This window comes from Hyperolius riggenbachi, unplaced genomic scaffold (assembly GCF_040937935.1).
Source record: "Hyperolius riggenbachi isolate aHypRig1 unplaced genomic scaffold, aHypRig1.pri scaffold_143, whole genome shotgun sequence".
NCBI lineage: Eukaryota > Metazoa > Chordata > Amphibia > Anura > Hyperoliidae > Hyperolius > Hyperolius riggenbachi.
The window spans coordinates 377,397-398,193 of record NW_027152357.1 but is presented as its reverse complement, the minus strand read 5'-3'; the positions used below and the strand labels follow the sequence as shown (position 1 = coordinate 398,193).

The 20,797-nt window shown below is 51.7% G+C and overlaps 1 protein-coding gene across 1 annotated transcript in view; it reads left to right on the top strand.

Moving 5' to 3' along the window:
• Positions 1-2,205: 2,205 nt before the first annotated feature.
• Positions 2,206-20,797, top strand: part of LOC137543658 (proton-coupled zinc antiporter SLC30A2-like) — a 92,555-nt gene continuing 73,963 nt past the window's right edge. Inside the window, exon 1 of the mRNA XM_068264784.1 lies at positions 2,206-2,279. Coding sequence (XP_068120885.1) covers positions 2,206-2,279 — 74 coding nt within the window. The remainder of the gene's footprint in view (positions 2,280-20,797) is intronic.

The following is a 20,797-nucleotide window of genomic DNA, read 5'->3' as shown; positions in this document are numbered from 1 at the left end:
TGGTGATGGAGGATGATTGGGGCAGTAGTAGTAGTAGTAGTAGTGGTGATGGAGGATGATTGGGGCAGTAGTAGGAGTAGTAGTGGTGATGGAGGATGATTGGGGCAGTAGTAGGAGTATTAGTGGTGATGGAGGATGATTGGGGCAGTAGTAGGAGTATTAGTGGTGATGGAGGATGATTGGGGCAGTAGTAGGAGTAGTAGTGGTGATGGAGGGTGATTGGGGCAGTAGTAGGAGTAGTAGTGGTGATGGAGGATGATTGGGACAGTAGTAGGAGTAGTAGTAGTGATGGAGGATGATTGGGGTAGTAGTAGGAGTAGTAGTGGTGATGGAGGGTGATTGGGGCAGTAGTAGGAGTAGTAGTGGTGATGGTGGATGATTTGGGCAGTAGTAGGAGTATTAGTGGTGATGGAGGATGATTGGGACAGTAGTAGGAGTATTAGTGGTGATGGGGGATGATTGGGGCAGTAATAGGAGTATTAGTAGTGATAGAGGATGATTGGGGAAGTAGTAGGAGTAGTAGTAGTGATGGAGGATGATTGGGGCAGTAGTAGGAGTAGTAGTGGTGATGGTGGATGATTTGGGCAGTAGTAGGAGTATTAGTGGTGATGGAGGATGATTGGGACAGTAGTAGGAGTATTAGTGGTGATGGAGGATGATTGGGGCAGTAGTAGGAGTATTAGTGGTGATGGAGGATGATTGGGGCAGTAGTAGGAGTAGTAGTAGTGATGGAGGATGATTGGGGTAGTAGTAGGAGTAGTAGTGGTGATGGAGGGTGATTGGGGCAGTAGTAGGAGTAGTAGTAGTGATGGAGGATGATTGGGGCAGTAGTAGGAGTAGTAGTGGTGATGGGGATGATTGGGGCAGTAGTAGGAGTATTAGTGGTGATGGAGGATGATTGGGGCAGTAGTAGTAGTAGTAGTAGTGGTGATGGAGGATGATTGGGGCAGTAGTAGGAGTAGTAGTGGTGATGGAGGATGATTGGGGCAGTAGTAGGAGTATTAGTGGTGATGGAGGATGATTGGGGCAGTAGTAGGAGTATTAGTGGTGATGGAGGATGATTGGGGCAGTAGTAGGAGTAGTAGTGGTGATGGAGGGTGATTGGGGCAGTAGTAGGAGTAGTAGTGGTGATGGAGGATGATTGGGGCAGTAGTAGGAGTAGTAGTGGTGATGGTGGATGATTTGGGCAGTAGTAGGAGTATTAATGGTGATGGAGGGTGATTGGGGTAGTAGTAGGAGTAGTAGTGGTGATGGAGGGTGATTGGGGCAGTAGTAGGAGTAGTAGTAGTGATGGAGGATGATTGGGGCAGTAGTAGGAGTAGTAGTGGTGATGGGGATGATTGGGGCAGTAGTAGGAGTATTAGTGGTGATGGAGGATGATTGGGGCAGTAGTAGTAGTAGTAGTAGTGGTGATGGAGGATGATTGGGGCAGTAGTAGGAGTAGTAGTGGTGATGGAGGATGATTGGGGCAGTAGTAGGAGTATTAGTAGTGATGTAGGATGATTGGGGCAGTAGTAGGAGTATTAGTGGTGATGGAGGATGATTGGGGCAGTAGTAGGAGTAGTAGTGGTGATGGAGGGTGATTGGGGCAGTAGTAGGAGTAGTAGTAGTGATGGAGGATGATTGGGGTAGTAGTAGGAGTAGTAGTGGTGATGGAGGGTGATTGGGGCAGTAGTAGGAGTAGTAGTAGTGATGGAGGATGATTGGGGTAGTAGTAGGAGTATTAATGGTGATGGAGGATGATTTGGGCAGTAGTAGGAGTATTAATGGTGATGGAGGATGATTGTGGCAGTAGTAGGAGTAGTAGTGGTGATGGAGGATGATTGGGGCAGTAGTAGGAGTATTAGTGGTGATGGAGGATGATTGGGGCAGTAGTAGGAGTAGTAGTAGTGATGGTGGATGATTTGGGCAGTAGTAGGAGTAGTAGTGGTGATGGGGGATGATTGGGGCTGTAGTGGTATGAGTGGTGGGGGATGGTGGGAGTAGCAGTATATATATATGTATATATATATATACTCATCCTCTAGCAGAAGTCACGGTCGGGCGGAGATCAGAGGCGCCCCTCACACGCGGCTCTCCCTCCCCTCCGGATTGTGGAGCTGTGAGGACGGATTTTGGTGTTTGAGGACCGCAGTGACCCCCCAGCCAGACGTCTCCTCCTCTGCGCTGCTCACTGCGGGTGTCTCACCCCATCCGGGCGTCACTATGGAGCCCCGAGACTCTGAGACCAGCCGCCTGGTGGAGCCGAACCGGACCAACACCCGACTGAAGATCCAGAGGTGAGCGACGCCCGACCAACTGCCCGACATCCCCCAATATCTCCCGACTCCTGCTCTGCACCCCAATACCACCAAACCCCTACACTACCCCCAATATCTACCGACTCCTGCTCCCCTATATCAGCAACCCCTGCACTGCCCCCAATACCTCCCGACCATTGCAGTACCCTCAATATCACCCGACCGACTCCTGCTCTGCACCCATTTATCACCCGACTCTCTCCAATATCTTCCGACTATCGCTCTGCACCCTAATACTACCCGACTCCTGCTCTGCACCCCAATATCACGGGACTCTCTCCAATATCTTCCGACTATCGCACTACCCCCAATATCTCCCGACTCCTGCTCTGCACCCCAATACCACCAAACCCCTACACTACCACCAATATCTTCCGACTCCTGCTCCCCTATATCAGCAACCCCTGCACTACCCCCGACATCACCCGACCGACTCCTGCTCTGCACCCCAATATCACTGGACTCCTGCTCCCCTATATCAGCAACCCCTGCACTACCCCCAATATCACCCGACTCCTGCACTGCCCCCAATACCTCCCGACCATTGCAGTACCCTCAATATCACCCGACCGACTCCTGCTCTGCACCCATTTATCACCCGACTCTCTCCAATATCTTCCGACTATCGCTCTGCACCCTAATACTACCCGACTCCTGCTCTGCACCCCAATATCACGGGACTCTCTCCAATATCTTCCGACTATCGCACTACCCCCAATATCTCCCGACTCCTGCTCTGCACCCCAATACCACCAAACCCCTACACTACCACCAATATCTTCCGACTCCTGCTCCCCTATATCAGCAACCCCTGCACTACCCCCGACATCACCCGACCGACTCCTGCTCTGCACCCCAATATCACGGGACTCCTGCTCCCCTATATCAGCAACCCCTGCACTACCCCCAATATCACCCGACTCCTGCACTGCCCCCAATACCTCCCGACCATTGCAGTACCCTCAATATCACCCGACCGACTCCTGCTCTGCACCCATTTATCACCCGACTCTCTCCAATATCTTCCGACTATCGCTCTGCACCCCAATATCTCTCGACTATCGCTCTGCACCCCAATATCACGGGACTCTCTCCAATATCTTCCGACTATCGCACTACCCGCAATATCTCTCGACTATTGCTCTGCACCCCAATACCGCCCGACTGCTGCTGTGCACCCCTATATCACCGAACTCTCCAATATCTTCCGACTATTGCGCTATCCCCAATGTCACCGGACTTCCGCACCATATTACCACCCGACTCCCGTCCCCAACATCTCACTCCCGGGTCCTTCTCTGCACCGACATTCTCATTACACCCGAAGATGTACATTCCAGTACCCCAATATTACCGTGTACACCCCAATCCTCTGCAATACACCCCAACAGCACCCTGTACACCCCAATCCTCTGCACTACACCCCAACATCACCCTGTACACCCCAATCCTCTGCACTATATCCCAACATCACCCTGTACACCCCAATAATCTGCACTACACCCCAACATCACCCTGTACACCCCAATCTTCTGCACTACACCCCAACATCACCCTGTACACCCCAATCCTCTGCACTATATCCCAACATCACCCTGTACACCCCAATAATCTGCACTACACCCCAACATCACCCTGTACACCCCAATCTTCTGCACTACACCCCAACATCACCAGGTACACCCCAATCCTCTGCACTACACCCCAACATCACCCTGTACACCCCAATACTAAGCACTACACCCCAACAGCACCCTGTACACCCCAATCCTCTGCACTACACCCAAACCCAATGCTCTCCACTCCACGCCTCTTGCATCCTGTACACCCCAAACCTTTCTAATGCACCCCAATATCATCCTGTAAACCCTAACCCTCTGCAATACACCCCAACAACACCCAATGCACCGTGACTGCTGGCAGAGATAAGGGGGCTGCACTGTGACTGCTAGGAGAAATAAGGGGGCTGCACTGTGACTGCTGGCAGAGATCGGGGGCTGCACTGTGATTGCTGGCAGAGATCGGGGGCTGCACTGTGACTGCTGGCAGAGATCGGGGGATGCACTGTGACTGCTGGCAGAGATCAGAGGCTGCACTGTGACTGCTGGCAGAGATCAGGGGCTGCACTGTGACTGCTGCCAGAGATCAGAGGCTGCACTGTGACTGCTGGCAGAGATCAGGGCGCTGCACTGTGACTGCTGGCAGAGATCAGGAGGCTGCACTGTGACTGCTGGCAGAGATCGGGGGCTGCACTGTGACTGCTGGCAGAGATCAGAGGCTGCACTGTGACTGCTGGCAGAGATCGGGGGCTGCACTGTGACTGCTGGCAGAGATCGGGGGCTGCACTGTGACTGCTGGCAGAGATCAGAGGCTGCACTGTGACTGCTGGCAGAGATCAGGGGGCTGCACTGTGACTGCTGGCAGAGATCAGAGGCTGCACTGTGACTGCTGGCAGAGATCGGGGGCTGCACTGTGACTGCTGGCAGAGATCAGAGGCTGCACTGTGACTGCTGGCAGAGATCGGGGGCTGCACTGTGACTGCTGGCAGAGAACGGGGGCTGCACTGTGACTGCTGGCAGAGATCAGAGGCTGCACTGTGACTGCTGGCAGAGATCGGGGGCTGCACTGTGACTGCTGGCAGAGATCAGAGGCTGCACTGTGACTGCTGGCAGAGATCGGGGGCTGCACTGTGACTGCTGGCAGAGATCAGAGGCTGCACTGTGACTGCTGGCAGAGATCGGGGGCTGCACTGTGACTGCTGGCAGAGATCAGAGGCTGCACTGTGACTGCTGGCAGAGATCGGGGGGCTGCACTGTGACTGCTGGCAGAGATCAGAGGCTGCACTGTGACTGCTGGCAGAGATCGGGGGCTGCACTGTGACTGCTGGCAGAGATCAGAGGCTGCACTGTGACTGCTGGCAGAGATCGGGGGGCTGCACTGTGACTGCTGGCAGAGATCAGAGGCTGCACTGTGACTGCTGGCAGAGATCGGGGGCTGCACTGTGACTGCTGGCAGAGATCAGAGCCTGCACTGTGACTGATGGCAGAGATCGGGGGCTGCACTGTGACTGCTGGCAGAGATCAGGGGGCTGCACTGTGACCACTGGCAGAGATCGGGGGCTGCACTGTGACTGCTGGCAAAGATCGGGGCCTGCACTGTGACTGCTGGCAGATATCAGGGGGCTGCACTGTGACTGCTGGCAGAGATCGGGGGCTGCACTGTGACTGCTGGCAGAGATCAGGGGGCTGCACTGTGACTGCTGGCAGAGATCGGGGGCTGCACTGTGACTGCTGGCAGAGATCGGGGGGTGCACTGTGACTGCTGGCAGAGATCGGGAGCTGCACTGTGACTGCTGGCAGAGATCGGGGGGTGCACTGTGGCTGCTGGCAGAGATCGGGGGGGCTGCACTGTGACTGCTGGCAGAGATCGGGGGCTGCACTGTGACTGCTGGCAGAAATCGGGGGCTGCACTGTGACTGCTGGCAGAGATCGGGGGGCTGCACTGTGACTGCTGGCAGAGATCAGAGGCTGCACTGTGACTGCTGGCAGAGATCGGGGGCTGCACTGTGACTGCTGGCAGATATCGGGGGCTGCACTGTTACTGATGGCAGAGATCGGGGGCTGCACTGTGACTGCTGGCAGAGATCGGGGGCTGCACTGTGACTGCTGGCAGATATTAGAGGCAGCACTGTGACTGCTGGCAGATATCAGGGGGTTGCACTGTGACTGCTGGCAGAGATCGGGGGCTGCACTGTGACTGCTGGCAGATATCGGGGCTGCACTGTGACTGCTGGCAGAGATCAGGGGCTGCACTGTGACTGCTGGCAGATATCAGGGGGCTGCACTGTGGCTGCTGGCAGAGATCAGGGGCTGCACTGTGACTGCTGGCAGAGATCAGGGGCTGCACTGTGACTGCTGGCAGAGATCAGGAGGCTGCACTGTGACTGCTGGCAGAGATCGGGGGCTGCACTGTGACTGCTGGCAGAGATCGGGGGGCTGCACTGTGACTGCTGGCAGAGATCGGGGGCTGCACTGTGACTGCTGGCAGAGATCGGTGGGTGCACTGTGACTGCTGGCAGAGATCGGGGGCTGCACTGTGACTGCTGGCAGAGATCGGGGGCTGCACTGTGACTGCTGGCAGAGATCGGGGGCTGCACTGTGACTGCTGGCAGATATCGGGGGCTGCACTGTGACTGATGGCAGAGATCGGAGGCTGCACTGTGACTGCTGGCAGAGATCAGAGGCTGCACTGTGACTGCTGGCAGAGATCAGAGGCTGCACTGTGTCTGCTGGCAGAGATCAGGGGCAGCACTGTGACTGCTGGCAGAGATCGGGGGCTGCACTGTGACTGCTGGCAGAGATCGAGGGCTGCACTGTGACTGCTGGCAGAGATCGGGGGGCTGCACTGTGACTGCTGGCAGAGATCGGGGGCTGCACTGTGACTGCTGGCAGAGATCGGGGGGCTGCACTGTGACTGCTGGCAGAGATCAGAGGCTGCACTGTGACTGCTGGCAGAGATCGGGGGCTGCACTGTTACTGCTGGCAGAGACCGGGGGGCTGCACTGTGACTGCTGGAAGAGATCAGAGGCTGCACTGTGACTGCTAGGAGAGATCAGGGGCAGCACTGTGACCGCTGGCAGAGATCAGGGGCTGCACTGTGACTGCTGGCAGAGATCGGGGGCTGCACTGTGACTGCTGGCAGAGATCGGGGGCTGCACTGTGACTGCTGGCAGATATCAGAGGCTGCACTGTGACTGCTGGCAGATATCAGAGGCTGCACTGTGACTGATGGCAGAGATCAGGGGCTGCACTGTGACTGCTGGCAGAGATCGGGGGCTGCACTGTGACTGCTGGAAGAGATCGGGGGCTGCACTGTGACTGCTGGCAGATATCAGAGGCTGCACTGTGACTGCTGGCAGAGATCAGGGGCTGCACTGTGACTGCTGGCAGAGATCGGGTGCTGCACTGTGACTGCTGGCAGAGATCGGGGGCTGCACTGTGACTGCTGGCAGAGATCAGGGGCTGCACTGTGACTGCTGGCAGAGATCAGGGGCTGCACTGTGACTGCTGGCAGAGATGGGGGCTGCACTGTGACTGCTGGCAGAGATCGGGGGCTGCACTGTGACTGCTGGCAGAGATCGGGGGCTGCACTGTGACTGCTGGCAGATATCAGAGGCTGCACTGTGACTTCTGGCAGAGATCAGGGGCTGCACTGTGACTGCTGGCAGATATCAGAGGCTGCACTGTGACTGCTGGCAGAGATCGAGGGCTGCACTGTGACTGCTGGCAGAGATCGGGGGGCTGCACTGTGACTGCTGGCAGAGATCGGGGGCTGCACTGTGACTGCTGGCAGAGATCGGGGGGCTGCACTGTGACTGCTGGCAGAGATCAGAGGCTGCACTGTGACTGCTGGCAGAGATCGGGGGCTGCACTGTTACTGCTGGCAGAGACCGGGGGGCTGCACTGTGACTGCTGGAAGAGATCAGAGGCTGCACTGTGACTGCTAGGAGAGATCAGGGGCAGCACTGTGACCGCTGGCAGAGATCAGGGGCTGCACTGTGACTGCTGGCAGAGATCGGGGGCTGCACTGTGACTGCTGGCAGAGATCGGGGGCTGCACTGTGACTGCTGGCAGATATCAGAGGCTGCACTGTGACTGCTGGCAGATATCAGAGGCTGCACTGTGACTGATGGCAGAGATCAGGGGCTGCACTGTGACTGCTGGCAGAGATCGGGGGCTGCACTGTGACTGCTGGAAGAGATCGGGGGCTGCACTGTGACTGCTGGCAGATATCAGAGGCTGCACTGTGACTGCTGGCAGAGATCAGGGGCTGCACTGTGACTGCTGGCAGAGATCGGGTGCTGCACTGTGACTGCTGGCAGAGATCGGGGGCTGCACTGTGACTGCTGGCAGAGATCAGGGGCTGCACTGTGACTGCTGGCAGAGATCAGGGGCTGCACTGTGACTGCTGGCAGAGATGGGGGCTGCACTGTGACTGCTGGCAGAGATCGGGGGCTGCACTGTGACTGCTGGCAGAGATCGGGGGCTGCACTGTGACTGCTGGCAGATATCAGAGGCTGCACTGTGACTTCTGGCAGAGATCAGGGGCTGCACTGTGACTGCTGGCAGATATCAGAGGCTGCACTGTGACTGCTGGCAGAGATCGGGGGCTGCACTGTGACTGCTGGCAGAGATCGGGGGTTGCACTGTGACTGCTGGCAGAGATCGGGGGCTGCACTGTGGCTGCTGGCAGAGATCGGGGGCTGCACTGTGATTGCTGGCAGAGATCGGGTGCTGCACTGTGACTGGTGGCAGAGATCAGAGGCTGCACTGTGACTGCTGGCAGAGATCAGGGGCTGCACTGTGACTGCTGGCAGAGATCGGGGGCTGCACTGTGACTGCTGGCAGAGATCAGGGGCTGCACTGTGACTGCTGGCAGAGATCAGGGGCTGCACTGTGACTGCTGGCAGAGATCGGGGGGCTGCACTGTGACTGCTGGCAGAGATCGGGGGCTGCACTGTGACTGCTGGCAGATATCAGAGGCTGCACTGTGACTGCTGGCAGATATCAGAGGCTGCACTGTGACTGATGGCAGAGATCAGGGGCTGCACTGTGACTGCTGGCAGAGATCGGGGGCTGCACTGTGACTGCTGGAAGAGATCGGGGGCTGCACTGTGACTGCTGGCAGATATCAGAGGCTGCACTGTGACTGCTGGCAGAGATCAGGGGCTGCACTGTGACTGCTGGCAGAGATCGGGTGCTGCACTGTGACTGCTGGCAGAGATCGGGGGCTGCACTGTGACTGCTGGCAGAGATCAGGGGCTGCACTGTGACTGCTGGCAGAGATCAGGGGCTGCACTGTGACTGCTGGCAGAGATGGGGGCTGCACTGTGACTGCTGGCAGAGATCGGGGGCTGCACTGTGACTGCTGGCAGAGATCGGGGGCTGCACTGTGACTGCTGGCAGATATCAGAGGCTGCACTGTGACTTCTGGCAGAGATCAGGGGCTGCACTGTGACTGCTGGCAGATATCAGAGGCTGCACTGTGACTGCTGGCAGAGATCAGGGGCTGCACTGTGACTGCTGGCAGAGATCGGGGGCTGCACTGTGACTGCTGGCAGAGATCGGGGGTTGCACTGTGACTGCTGGCAGAGATCGGGGGCTGCACTGTGGCTGCTGGCAGAGATCGGGGGCTGCACTGTGATTGCTGGCAGAGATCGGGTGCTGCACTGTGACTGGTGGCAGAGATCAGAGGCTGCACTGTGACTGCTGGCAGAGATCAGGGGCTGCACTGTGACTGCTGGCAGAGATCGGGGGCTGCACTGTGACTGCTGGCAGAGATCGGGGGCTGCACTGTGACTGCTGGCAGAGATCAGGGGCTGCACTGTGACTGCTGGCAGAGATCGGGGGGCTGCACTGTGACTGCTGGCAGAGATCGGGGGCTGCACTGTGACTGCTGGCAGAGATCAGGGGGCTGCACTGTGACTGCTGGTAGAGATCTGAGGCTGCACTGTGACTGCTGGCAGAGATCGGGGGCTGCACTGTGACTGCTGGCAGAGATCAGGGGGCTGCACTGTGACTGCTGGCAGAGATCGGGGGCTGCACTGTGACTGCTGGCAAAAATCGGGGGCTGCACTGTGACTGCTGGCAGATATCAGAGGCTGCACTGTGACTGCTGGCAGGGATCGGGGGCTGCACTGTGATTGCTGGCAGAGATCAGAGGCTGCACTGTGACTGCTGGCAGAGATCGGGGGCTGCACTGTGACTGCTGGCAGAAATCGGGGGCTGCACTGTGACTGCTGGCAGAGATCAGAGGCTGCACTGTGACTGCTGGCAGAGATCAGGGGCTGCACTGTGACTGCTGGCAGAGATCGGGGGCTGCACTGTGACTGCTGGCAGAGATCAGAGGCTGCACTGTGACTGCTGGCAGAGATCAGGGGCTGCACTGTTACTGCTGGCAGAGATCGGGGAGCTGCACTGTGACTGCTGGCAGAGATCAGGGGGCTGCACTGTGACTGCTGGCAGAGATCAGGGGCTGCACTGTGACTGCTGGCAGAGATCAGGGGGCTGCACTGTGACTGCTGGCAGAGATCGGGGGCTGCACTGTGACTGATGGCAGAGATCAGAGGCTGCACTGTGACTGCTGGCAGAGATCGGGTGCTGCACTGTGACTGCTGGCAGAGATCGGGTGCTGCACTGTGACTGCTGGCAGAGATCGGGGGCTGCACTGTGACTGCTGGCAGAGATCAGGGGCTGCACTGTGACTGCTGGCAGATATCAGGGGGCTGCACTGTGACTGCTGGCAGAGATCGGGGGGCTGCACTGTGACTGATGGCAGAGATCGGGGGCTGCACTGTGACTGCTGGCAGATATCAGGGGGCTGCACTGTGACTGCTGGCAGAGATCGGGGGCTGCACTGTTACTGCTGGCAGATATCAGGGGGCTGCACTGTGACTGATGGCAGAGATCGGGGGCTGCACTGTGACTGCTGGCAGAGATCAGTGGCTGCACTGTGACTGCTGGCAGAGATCGGGGGCTGCACTGTGACTGCTGGCAGAGATCAGAGGCAGCACTGTGACTGCTGGCAGAGATCGGGGGCTGCACTGTGACTGATGGCAGAGATCGGGGGCTGCACTGTGACTGCTGGCAGAGATCAGAGGCAGCACTGTGACTGCTGGCAGAGATCGGGGGCAGCACTGTGACTGCTGGCAGAGATCAGAGGCTGCACTGTGACTGCTGGCAGAGATCTGGGGCTGCACTGTGACTGCTGGCAGAGATCGGGGGCTGCACTGTGACTGATGGCAGAGATCGGGGGCTGCACTGTGACTGCTGGCAGAGATCAGGGGGCAGCACTGTGACTGCTGGCAGAGATCGGGGGCTGCACTGTGACTGCTGGCAGATATCAGGGGGCTGCACTGTGACTGCTGGCAGAGATCAGAGGCTGCACTGTGGCTGCTGGCAGAGATCGGGGGGGCTGCACTGTGACTGCTGGCAGAGATCGGGGGCTGCACTGTGAGTGCTGGCAGATATCAGGGGGCTGCACTGTGACTGATGGCAGAGATCGGGGGCTGCACTGTGACTGCTGGCAGAGATCAGGGGGCTGCACTGTGACTGCTGGCAGAGATCAGAGGCTGCACTGTGACTGCTGGCAGAGATCGGGGGCTGCACTGTGACTGATGGCAGAGATCGGGGGCTGCACTGTGACTGCTGGCAGAGATCAGGGGGCTGCACTGTGACTGCTGGCAGAGATCGGGGGCTGCACTGTGACTGCTGGCAGATATCAGGGGGCTGCACTGTGACTGCTGGCAGAGATCAGAGGCTGCACTGTGGCTGCTGGCAGAGATCGGGGGGGCTGCACTGTGACTGCTGGCAGAGATCGGGGGCTGCACTGTGACTGCTGGCAGATATCAGGGGGCTGCACTGTGACTGCTGGCAGAGATCAGGGGGCTGCACTGTGACTGCTGGCAGAGATCAGAGGCTGCACTGTGACTGCTGGCAGAGATCAGGGGCTGCACTGTGACTGCTGGCAGAGATCGGGGGCAGCACTGTGACTGCTGGCAGAGATCAGGGGGCTGCACTGTGACTGCTGGCAGAGATCGGGGGCTGCACTGTTACTGCTGGCAGAGATCGGGGGCTGCACTGTGACTGATGGCAGAGATCGGGGGCTGCACTGTGACTGCTGGCAGAGATCAGGGGCTGCACTGTGACTGCTGGCAGAGATCGGGGGCTGCACTGTTACTGATGGCAGAGATCGGGGGCTGCACTGTGACTGCTGGCAGAGATCGGGGGGCTGCACTGTGACTGCTGGCAGATATCAGGGGGCTGCACTGTGACTGCTGGCAGAGATCGGGGGCTGCACTGTTTCTGCTGGCAGATATCAGGGGGCTGCACTGTGACTGATGGTAGAGATCGGGGGCTGCACTGTTACTGCTGGCAGATATCAGGGGGCTGCACTGTGACTGCTGGCAGAGATCAGGGGGATGCACTGTGACTGCTGGCAGAGATCAGGGGGCTGCACTGTGACTGCTGGCAGAGATCAGGGGGCTGCACTGTGACTGCTGGCAGAGATCAGGGGGCTGCACTGTGACTGCTGGCAGAGATCGGGGGCTGCACTGTGACTGCTGGCAGAGATCAGGGGGCTGCACTGTGACTGCTGGCAGAGATCAGAGGGCTGCACTGTGGCTGCTGGCAGAGATCGGGGGCTGCACTGTGACTGCTGGCAGAGATCAGGGGCAGCACTGTGACTGATGGCAGAGATCAGGGGCTGCACTGTGACTGCTGGCAGATATCAGGGGGCTGCAATGTGACTGATGGCAGAGATCGGGGGCTGCACTGTGACTGCTGGCACATATCAGGGGGTTGCACTGTGACTGCTGGCAGAGATCAGGGGCTGCACTGTGACTGCTGCCAGATATCAGGGGGCTGCACTGTGACTGATGGCAGAGATCGGGGGCTGCACTGTGACTGCTGGCACATATCAGGGGGTTGCACTGTGACTGCTGGCAGAGATCAGAGGCTGCACTGTGAATGCTGGCAGAGATCGGGGGCTGCACTGTGACTGCTTGCAGAGATCGGGGGGCTGCACTGTGACTGCTGGCAGAGATCGGGGGCTGCACTGTGACTGCTGGCAGAGATCAGGGGGCTGCACTGTGACTGCTGGCAGAGATCAGAGGCTGCACTGTGACTGCTGGCAGAGATCGGGGGCTGCACTGTGACTGCTGGCAGAGATCAGGGGGCTGCACTGTGACTGCTGGCAGAGATCAGAGGCTGCACTGTGACTGCTGGCAGAGATCGGGGGCAGCACTGTGACTGCTGGCAGAGATCAGGGGGCTGCACTGTGACTGCTGGCAGAGATCGGGGGCTGCACTGTTACTGCTGGCAGAGATCGGGGGCTGCACTGTGACTGATGGCAGAGATCGGGGGCTGCACTGTGACTGCTGGCAGAGATCAGGGGCTGCACTGTGACTGCTGGCAGAGATCGGGGGCTGCACTGTTACTGATGGCAGAGATCGGGGGCTGCACTGTGACTGCTGGCAGAGATCGGGGGGCTGCACTGTGACTGCTGGCAGATATCAGGGGGCTGCACTGTGACTGCTGGCAGAGATCGGGGGCTGCACTGTTACTGCTGGCAGATATCAGGGGGCTGCACTGTGACTGATGGTAGAGATCGGGGGCTGCACTGTTACTGCTGGCAGATATCAGGGGGCTGCACTGTTACTGCTGGCAGAGATCAGGGGGATGCACTGTGACTGCTGGCAGAGATCAGGGGGCTGCACTGTGACTGCTGGCAGAGATCAGGGGGCTGCACTGTGACTGCTGGCAGAGATCAGGGGGCTGCACTGTGACTGCTGGCAGAGATCGGGGGCTGCACTGTGACTGCTGGCAGAGATCGGGGGCTGCACTGTGACTGCTGGCAGAGATCAGGGGGCTGCACTGTGACTGCTGGCAGAGATCAGAGGGCTGCACTGTGGCTGCTGGCAGAGATCGGGGGCTGCACAGTGACTGCTGGCAGAGATCAGGGGCAGCACTGTGACTGATGGCAGAGATCAGGGGCTGCACTGTGACTGCTGGCAGATATCAGGGGGCTGCACTGTGACTGATGGCAGAGATCGGGGGGCTGCACTGTGACTGCTGGCACATATCAGGGGGTTGCACTGTGACTGCTGGCAGAGATCAGGGGCTGCACTGTGACTGCTGCCAGATATCAGGGGGCTGCACTGTGACTGATGGCAGAGATCGGGGGCTGCACTGTGACTGCTGGCACATATCAGGGGGTTGCACTGTGACTGCTGGCAGAGATCAGAGGCTGCACTGTGAATGCTGGCAGAGATCGGGGGCTGCACTGTGACTGCTGGCAGAGATCGGGGGGCTGCACTGTGACTGCTGGCAGAGATCGGGGGCTGCACTGTGACTGCTGGCAGAGATCAGGGGGCTGCACTGTGACTGCTGGCAGAGATCAGAGGCTGCACTGTGACTGCTGGCAGAGATCGGGGGCTGCACTGTGACTGCTGGCAGAGATCAGGGGGCTGCACTGTGACTGCTGGCAGAGATCAGAGGCTGCACTGTGACTGCTGGCAGAGATCGGGGGCTGCACTGTGACTGCTGGCAGAGATCGGGGGCAGCACTGTGACTGCTGGCAGAGATCAGGGGGCTGCACTGTGACTGCTGGCAGAGATCGGGGGCTGCACTGTTACTGCTGGCAGAGATCGGGGGCTGCACTGTGACTGATGGCAGAGATCGGGGGCTGCACTGTGACTGCTGGCAGAGATCAGGGGCTGCACTGTGACTGCTGGCAGAGATCGGGGGCTGCACTGTTACTGATGGCAGAGATCGGGGGCTGCACTGTTACTGCTGGCAGAGATCGGGGGGCTGCACTGTGACTGCTGGCAGATATCAGGGGGCTGCACTGTGACTGCTGGCAGAGATCGGGGGCTGCACTGTTACTGCTGGCAGATATCAGGGGGCTGCACTGTGACTGATGGTAGAGATCGGGGGCTGCACTGTTACTGCTGGCAGATATCAGGGGGCTGCACTGTGACTGCTGGCAGAGATCAGGGGGATGCACTGTGACTGCTGGCAGAGATCAGGGGGCTGCACTGTGACTGCTGGCAGAGATCAGGGGGCTGCACTGTGACTGCTGGCAGAGATCAGGGGGCTGCACTGTGACTGCTGGCAGAGATCGGGGGCTGCACTGTGACTGCTGGCAGAGATCAGGGGGCTGCACTGTGACTGCTGGCAGAGATCAGAGGGCTGCACTGTGGCTGCTGGCAGAGATCGGGGGCTGCACTGTGACTGCTGGCAGAGATCAGGGGCAGCACTGTGACTGAAGGCAGAGATCAGGGGCTGCACTGTGACTGCTGGCAGATATCAGGGGGCTGCACTGTGACTGATGGCAGAGATCGGGGGCTGCACTGTGACTGCTGGCACATATCAGGGGGTTGCACTGTGACTGCTGGCAGAGATCAGGGGCTGCACTGTGACTGCTGGCAGAGATCAGGGGGCTGCACTGTGACTGCTGGCAGAGATCAGGGGCTGCACTGTGACTGCTGGCAGAGATCGGGGGCTGCACTGTGACTGCTGGCAGACATCAGGGGCTGCACCCCTCCTACCCATTCCTCTAGAATGTAAGCTTGCAGGGGCAGGGGTCTCTCACCCTTTTGTGTTTTGGATGTTGTTACACATTTAGCATACCCAACTTTTTGAGATGAGAAAGAGGGACACTTAAGCCACACCCCTTCCACACCCCTGATCACAACCCCATCATATCCCTAGACACGCATACCATAAAGATTTCATAAGAAACATATGTTGTTTTATAATTCAAACTACACTGGTCCTGTCTATCCTGGTTCATTTTCCTTCATAGTAACATTTTAAATTAGTAATATGTAAATTAAAAGGATGGGAATAAAGAGTCAATTAAATACATGTTTTAGTAGAGAAATATATATATTTACCTACAAAGAGGGACAAATGAGGAGGAGAGGGGGACAGTTGGGAGTTCTGCATTTCTTCATATTACTTTGGTCACTGTGATTAACAGGGCTGTATTCTGTATTGATTCTGTATTTGTATATTGGTGTACACCATTGTCTGTATTATTTCCAGGTCTGTATTTGTATATTGGTATATTGGTATTTGTATATTGGTGTACACCATTGTCTGTATTATGTCCAGGTCTGTATTTGTATATTGGTATATTGGTATTTGTATATTGGTGTACACCATTGTCTGTATTATTTCCAGGTCTGTATTTGTATATTGGTATATTGGTATTTGTATATTGGTGTACACCATTGTCTGTATTATTTCCAGGTCTGTATTTGTATATTGGTATATTGGTATTTGTGTATTGGTGTACACCATTGTCTGTATTATTTCCAGGTCTGTATTTGTATATTGGTATATTGGTATTTGTGTATTGGTGTACACCATTGTCTGTATTATGTCCAGGTCTGTATTTGTATATTGGTATATTGGTATTTGTGTATTGGTGTACACCATTGTCTGTATTATTTCCAGGTCTGTATTTGTATATTGGTATATTGGTATTTGTGTATTGGTGTACACCATTGTCTGTATTATTTCCAGGTCTGTATTTGTATATTGGTATATTGGTATTTGTATATTGGTGTACACCATTGTCTGTATTATTTCCAGGTCTGTATTTGTATATTGGTATATTGGTATTTGTGTATTGGTGTACACCATTGTCTGTATTATTTCCAGGTCTGTATTTGTATATTGGTATATTGGTATTTGTGTATTGGTGTACACCATTGTCTGTATTATTTCCAGGTCTGTATTTGTATATTGGTATATTGGTATTTGTGTATTGGTGTACACCATTGTCTGTATTATTTCCAGGTCTGTATTTGTATATTGGTATATTGGTATTTGTATATTGGTGTACACCATTGTCTGTATTATTTCCAGGTCTGTATTTGTATATTGGTATTTGTGTATTGGTGTACACCATTGTCTGTATTATTTCCAGGTCTGTATTTGTATATTGGTATATTGGTATTTGTATATTGGTGTACACCATTGTCTGTATTATTTCCAGGTCTGTATTTGTATATTGGTATTTGTATATTGGTGTACACCATTGTCTGTATTATTTCCAGGTCTGTATTTGTATATTGGTATATTGGTATTTGTATATTGGTGTACACCATTGTCTGTATTATTTCCAGGTCTGTATTTGTATATTGGTATATTGGTATTTGTATATTGGTGTACACCACTGTCTGTATTATTTCCAGGTCTGTATTTGTATATTGGTATATTGGTATTTGTGTATTGGTGTACACCATTGTCTGTATTATTTCCAGGTCTGTATTTGTATATTGGTATATTGGTATTTGTATATTGGTGTACACCATTGTCTGTATTATTTCCAGGTCTGTATTTGTATATTGGTATATTGGTATTTGTGTATTGGTGTACACCATTGTCTGTATTATTTCCAGGTCTGTATTTGTATATTGGTATATTGGTATTTGTATATTGGTGTACACCATTGTCTGTATTATTTCCAGGTCTGTATTTGTATATTGGTATTTGTATATTGGTGTACACCATTGTCTGTATTATTTCCAGGTCTGTATTTGTATATTGGTATATTGGTATTTGTATATTGGTGTACACCATTGTCTGTATTATTTCCAGGTCTGTATTTGTATATTGGTATATTGGTATTTGTATATTGGTGTACACCACTGTCTGTATTATTTCCAGGTCTGTATTTGTATATTGGTATATTGGTATTTGTGTATTGGTGTACACCATTGTCTGTATTATTTCCAGGTCTGTATTTGTATATTGGTATATTGGTATTTGTATATTGGTGTACACCATTGTCTGTATTATTTCCAGGTCTGTATTTGTATATTGGTGTACACCATTGTCTGTATTATTTCCAGGTCTGTATTTGTATATTGGTGTACACCATTGTCTGTATTATTTCCAGGTCTGTATTTGTATATTGGTATATTGGTATTTGTGTATTGGTGTACACCATTGTCTGTATTATTTCCAGGTCTGTATTTGTATATTGGTATATTGGTATTTGTATATTGGTGTACACCATTGTCTGTATTATTTCCAGGTCTGTATTTGTATATTGGTATATTGGTATTTGTGTATTGGTGTACACCATTGTCTGTATTATTTCCAGGTCTGTATTTGTATATTGGTATATTGGTATTTGTGTATTGGTGTACACCATTGTCTGTATTATTTCCAGGTCTGTATTTGTATATTGGTATATTGGTATTTGTGTATTGGTGTACACCATTGTCTGTATTATTTCCAGGTCTGTATTTGTATATTGGTATATTGGTATTTGTATATTGGTGTACACCATTGTCTGTATTATTTCCAGGTCTGTATTTGTATATTGGTATATTGGTATTTGTATATTGGTGTACACCATTGTCTGTATTATTTCCAGGTCTGTATTTGTATATTGGTATATTGGTATTTGTATATTGGTGTACACCATTGTCTGTATTATTTCCAGGTCTCTATTTGTATATTGGTATATTGGTATTTGTATATTGGTGTACACCATTGTCTGTATTATTTCCAGGTCTGTATTTGTATATTGGTATATTGGTATTTGTATATTGGTGTACACCATTGTCTGTATTATTTCCAGGTCTGTATTTGTATATTGGTATATTGGTATTTGTATATTGGTGTACACCATTGTCTGTATTATGTCCAGGTCTGTATTTGTATATTGGTATATTGGTATTTGTATATTGGTGTACACCATTGTCTGTATTATTTCCAGGTCTGTATTTGTATATTGGTATATTGGTATTTGTATATTGGTGTACACCATTGTCTGTATTATGTCCAGGTCTGTATTTGTATATTGGTATATTGGTATTTGTGTATTGGTGTACACCATTGTCTGTATTATTTCCAGGTCTGTATTTGTATATTGGTATATTGGTATTTGTATATTGGTGTACACCATTGTCTGTATTATTTCCAGGTCTGTATTTGTATATTGGTATATTGGTATTTGTATATTGGTGTACACCATTGTCTGTATTATTTCCAGGTCTGTATTTGTATATTGGTATATTGGTATTTGTATATTGGTGTACACCATTGTCTGTATTATGTCCAGGTCTGTATTTGTATATTGGTATATTGGTATTTGTATATTGGTGTACACCATTGTCTGTATTATGTCCAGGTCTGTATTTGTATATTGGTATATTGGTATTTGTATATTGGTGTACACCATTGTCTGTATTATGTCCAGGTCTGTATTTGTATATTGGTATATTGGTATTTGTATATTGGTGTACACCATTGTCTGTATTATGTCCAGGTCTGTATTTGTATATTGGTATATTGGTATTTGTATATTGGTGTACACCATTGTCTGTATTATGTCCAGGTCTGTATTTGTATATTGGTATATTGGTATTTGTATATTGGTGTACACCATTGTCTGTATTATGTCCAGGTCTGTATTTGTATATTGGTATATTGGTATTTGTGTATTGGTGTACACCATTGTCTGTATTATTTCCAGGTCTGTATTTGTATATTGGTATATTGGTATTTGTATATTGGTGTACACCATTGTCTGTATTATTTCCAGGTCTGTATTTGTATATTGGTATATTGGTATTTGTGTATTGGTGTACACCATTGTCTGTATTATTTCCAGGTCTGTATTTGTATATTGGTATATTGGTATTTGTATATTGGTGTACACCATTGTCTGTATTATGTCCAGGTCTGTATTTGTATATTGGTATATTGGTATTTGTATATTGGTGTACACCATTGTCTGTATTATTTCCAGGTCTGTATTTGTATATTGGTATTTGTATATTGGTGTACACCATTGTCTGTATTATTTCCAGGTCTGTATTTGTATATTGGTATATTGGTATTTGTATATTGGTGTACACCATTGTCTGTATTATTTCCAGGTCTGTATTTGTATATTGGTATATTGGTATTTGTGTATTGGTGTACACCATTGTCTGTATTATTTCCAGGTCTGTATTTGTATATTGGTATTTGTATATTGGTGTACACCATTGTCTGTATTATTTCCAGGTCTGTATTTGTATATTGGTATATTGGTATTTGTATATTGGTGTACACCATTGTCTGTATTATTTCCAGGTCTGTATTTGTATATTGGTATTTGTATATTGGTGTACACCATTGTCTGTATTATTTCCAGGTCTGTATTTGTATATTGGTATATTGGTATTTGTATATTGGTGTACACCATTGTCTGTATTATTTCCAGGTCTGTATTTGTATATTGGTATATTGGTATTTGTATATTGGTGTACACCATTGTCTGTATTATGTCCAGGTCTGTATTTGTATATTGGTATATTGGTATTTGTGTATTGGTGTACACCATTGTCTGTATTATTTCCAGGTCTGTATTTGTATATTGGTATATTGGTATTTGTATATTGGTGTACACCATTGTCTGTATTATGTCCAGGTCTGTATTTGTATATTGGTATATTGGTATTTGTGTATTGGTGTACACCATTGTCTGTATTATTTCCAGGTCTGTATTTGTATATTGGTATATTGGTATTTGTATATTGGTGTACACCATTGTCTGTATTATTTCCAGGTCTGTATTTGTATATTGGTATATTGGTATTTGTATATTGGTGTACACCATTGTCTGTATTATTTCCAGGTCTGTATTTGTATATTGGTATATTGGTATTTGTATATTGGTGTACACCATTGTCTGTATCATTTCCAGGTCTGTATTTGTATATTGGTATATTGGTATTTGTATATTGGTGTACACCATTGTCTGTATTATGTCCAGGTCTGTATTTGTATATTGGTATATTGGTATTTGTATATTGGTGTACACCATTGTCTGTATTATTTCCAGGTCTGTATTTGTATATTGGTATATTGGTATTTGTATATTGGTGTACACCATTGTCTGTATTATGTCCAGGTCTGTATTTGTAT